This window comes from Fukomys damarensis, unplaced genomic scaffold (assembly GCF_012274545.1).
Source record: "Fukomys damarensis isolate Sample0158 unplaced genomic scaffold, DMR_v1.0_HiC HiC_scaffold_33, whole genome shotgun sequence".
Classification (NCBI taxonomy): domain Eukaryota; kingdom Metazoa; phylum Chordata; class Mammalia; order Rodentia; family Bathyergidae; genus Fukomys; species Fukomys damarensis.
This window is the reverse complement of record NW_022900945.1, coordinates 51,393,636-51,394,720: the sequence shown is the minus strand read 5'-3', so window position 1 is coordinate 51,394,720 and position 1,085 is coordinate 51,393,636. Positions and strand designations below refer to the sequence as shown.

Below are 1,085 nucleotides of genomic sequence, written 5' to 3'. Positions count from 1 at the left end.
TAAAACACATCTTTATCCAGTCTTCAGTTATTGGGCAATTGGGCTGTTTCTAAATTTTAGCTATTACAAACTCTGTCACTATAAACTGCTTCATGTATTTCTAAAAGATAAAGACCACAGTAATAAATCGCATCTAAAACTGTTAGCCATAATTCCTTAATTCACTAGGTTAATGTTCAAGTTTTCAACTTCAGTCTTTGTCATATCTTTTAAAAATATTTTGTTTGAGAGTGAATCCGAAAAAGTTCTACATATTATGGTTGATAGTATCTTTTAATTTTTCTTTAGGATACTTTCTATCCTTTTTTTTTTTCCTCAGTACTTGGGATCAAACTCAGGACCTTATGATTGTTAGGCAGGCGAGGGTGCCACTGAGCTACATCCTCCCCATCCCCGCCTTTCGATCTTTAAAGAAATTTTTTTCTTGTAATTACTTCATTGAAGAAACTCAATGATCCGCCTTGATCCTCTTGCCTCAGCCTCCTGAGTGCTGGGATTACAGGTATGTGCCATCACATTTAGCAAAAGCCATGTTTTTAAAGAAGGAGACAGAAGGAGTATACACTATTAGCTTTCTATTGTTGTGCAACAAATTGCCACCGATTGTGGTTTAAAATAATACTTATCCTATTCTGCAGATAGGGGCATGGCGCAATTGGAGTCTTGGCCGTCTTACGAGGCTGAAATCAAGATGTTAACCACCAGGTGGCGCTCTCACTCGAAGCCTGGGGTCCTTCAAACTCCCTCTAGTTGTTGGTGCAATGCTGTCCTGACAGTTGGGAACCAAGGCCCTCAGTTGCAGAGGCCTCTCCCTCTCACAAGCAGCTCTCCCTCACCATAAATGTTTGTGAGTCATCTCTGAGTGTTTGTTTGTTTTGAAACAGTGTCTTACTGTGTAGCCCAGACTGGCCTTGAACTCATGATGATCCTCCTGCCTCAGCCTCCTGGGTGCTGGGATTACAGATGTGCACACTTGGTTATCTGTGGCTTCTGTGTTGTTTCAGTGGTCTAATTCAGGAAGAACTTTCTTTTAAAGCGCTCCCCTGAACGAGTCAGGGTGTCCCTTTTCATTAACTCAAAGTCAA

The 1,085-nt window shown here is 41.0% G+C and overlaps 1 protein-coding gene across 1 annotated transcript in view; it reads left to right on the top strand.

Moving 5' to 3' along the window:
- The window catches only part of LOC104856845 (histone H2B type 2-E), a 7,010-nt gene extending 6,353 nt beyond the window's left edge, over positions 1-657 (top strand). Inside the window, exon 2 of the mRNA XM_010616350.3 lies at positions 639-657. Coding sequence (XP_010614652.1) covers positions 639-642 — 4 coding nt within the window. The 3' untranslated portion in view covers positions 643-657. The remainder of the gene's footprint in view (positions 1-638) is intronic.
- The last annotated feature ends 428 nt before the right edge of the window (positions 658-1,085 follow it).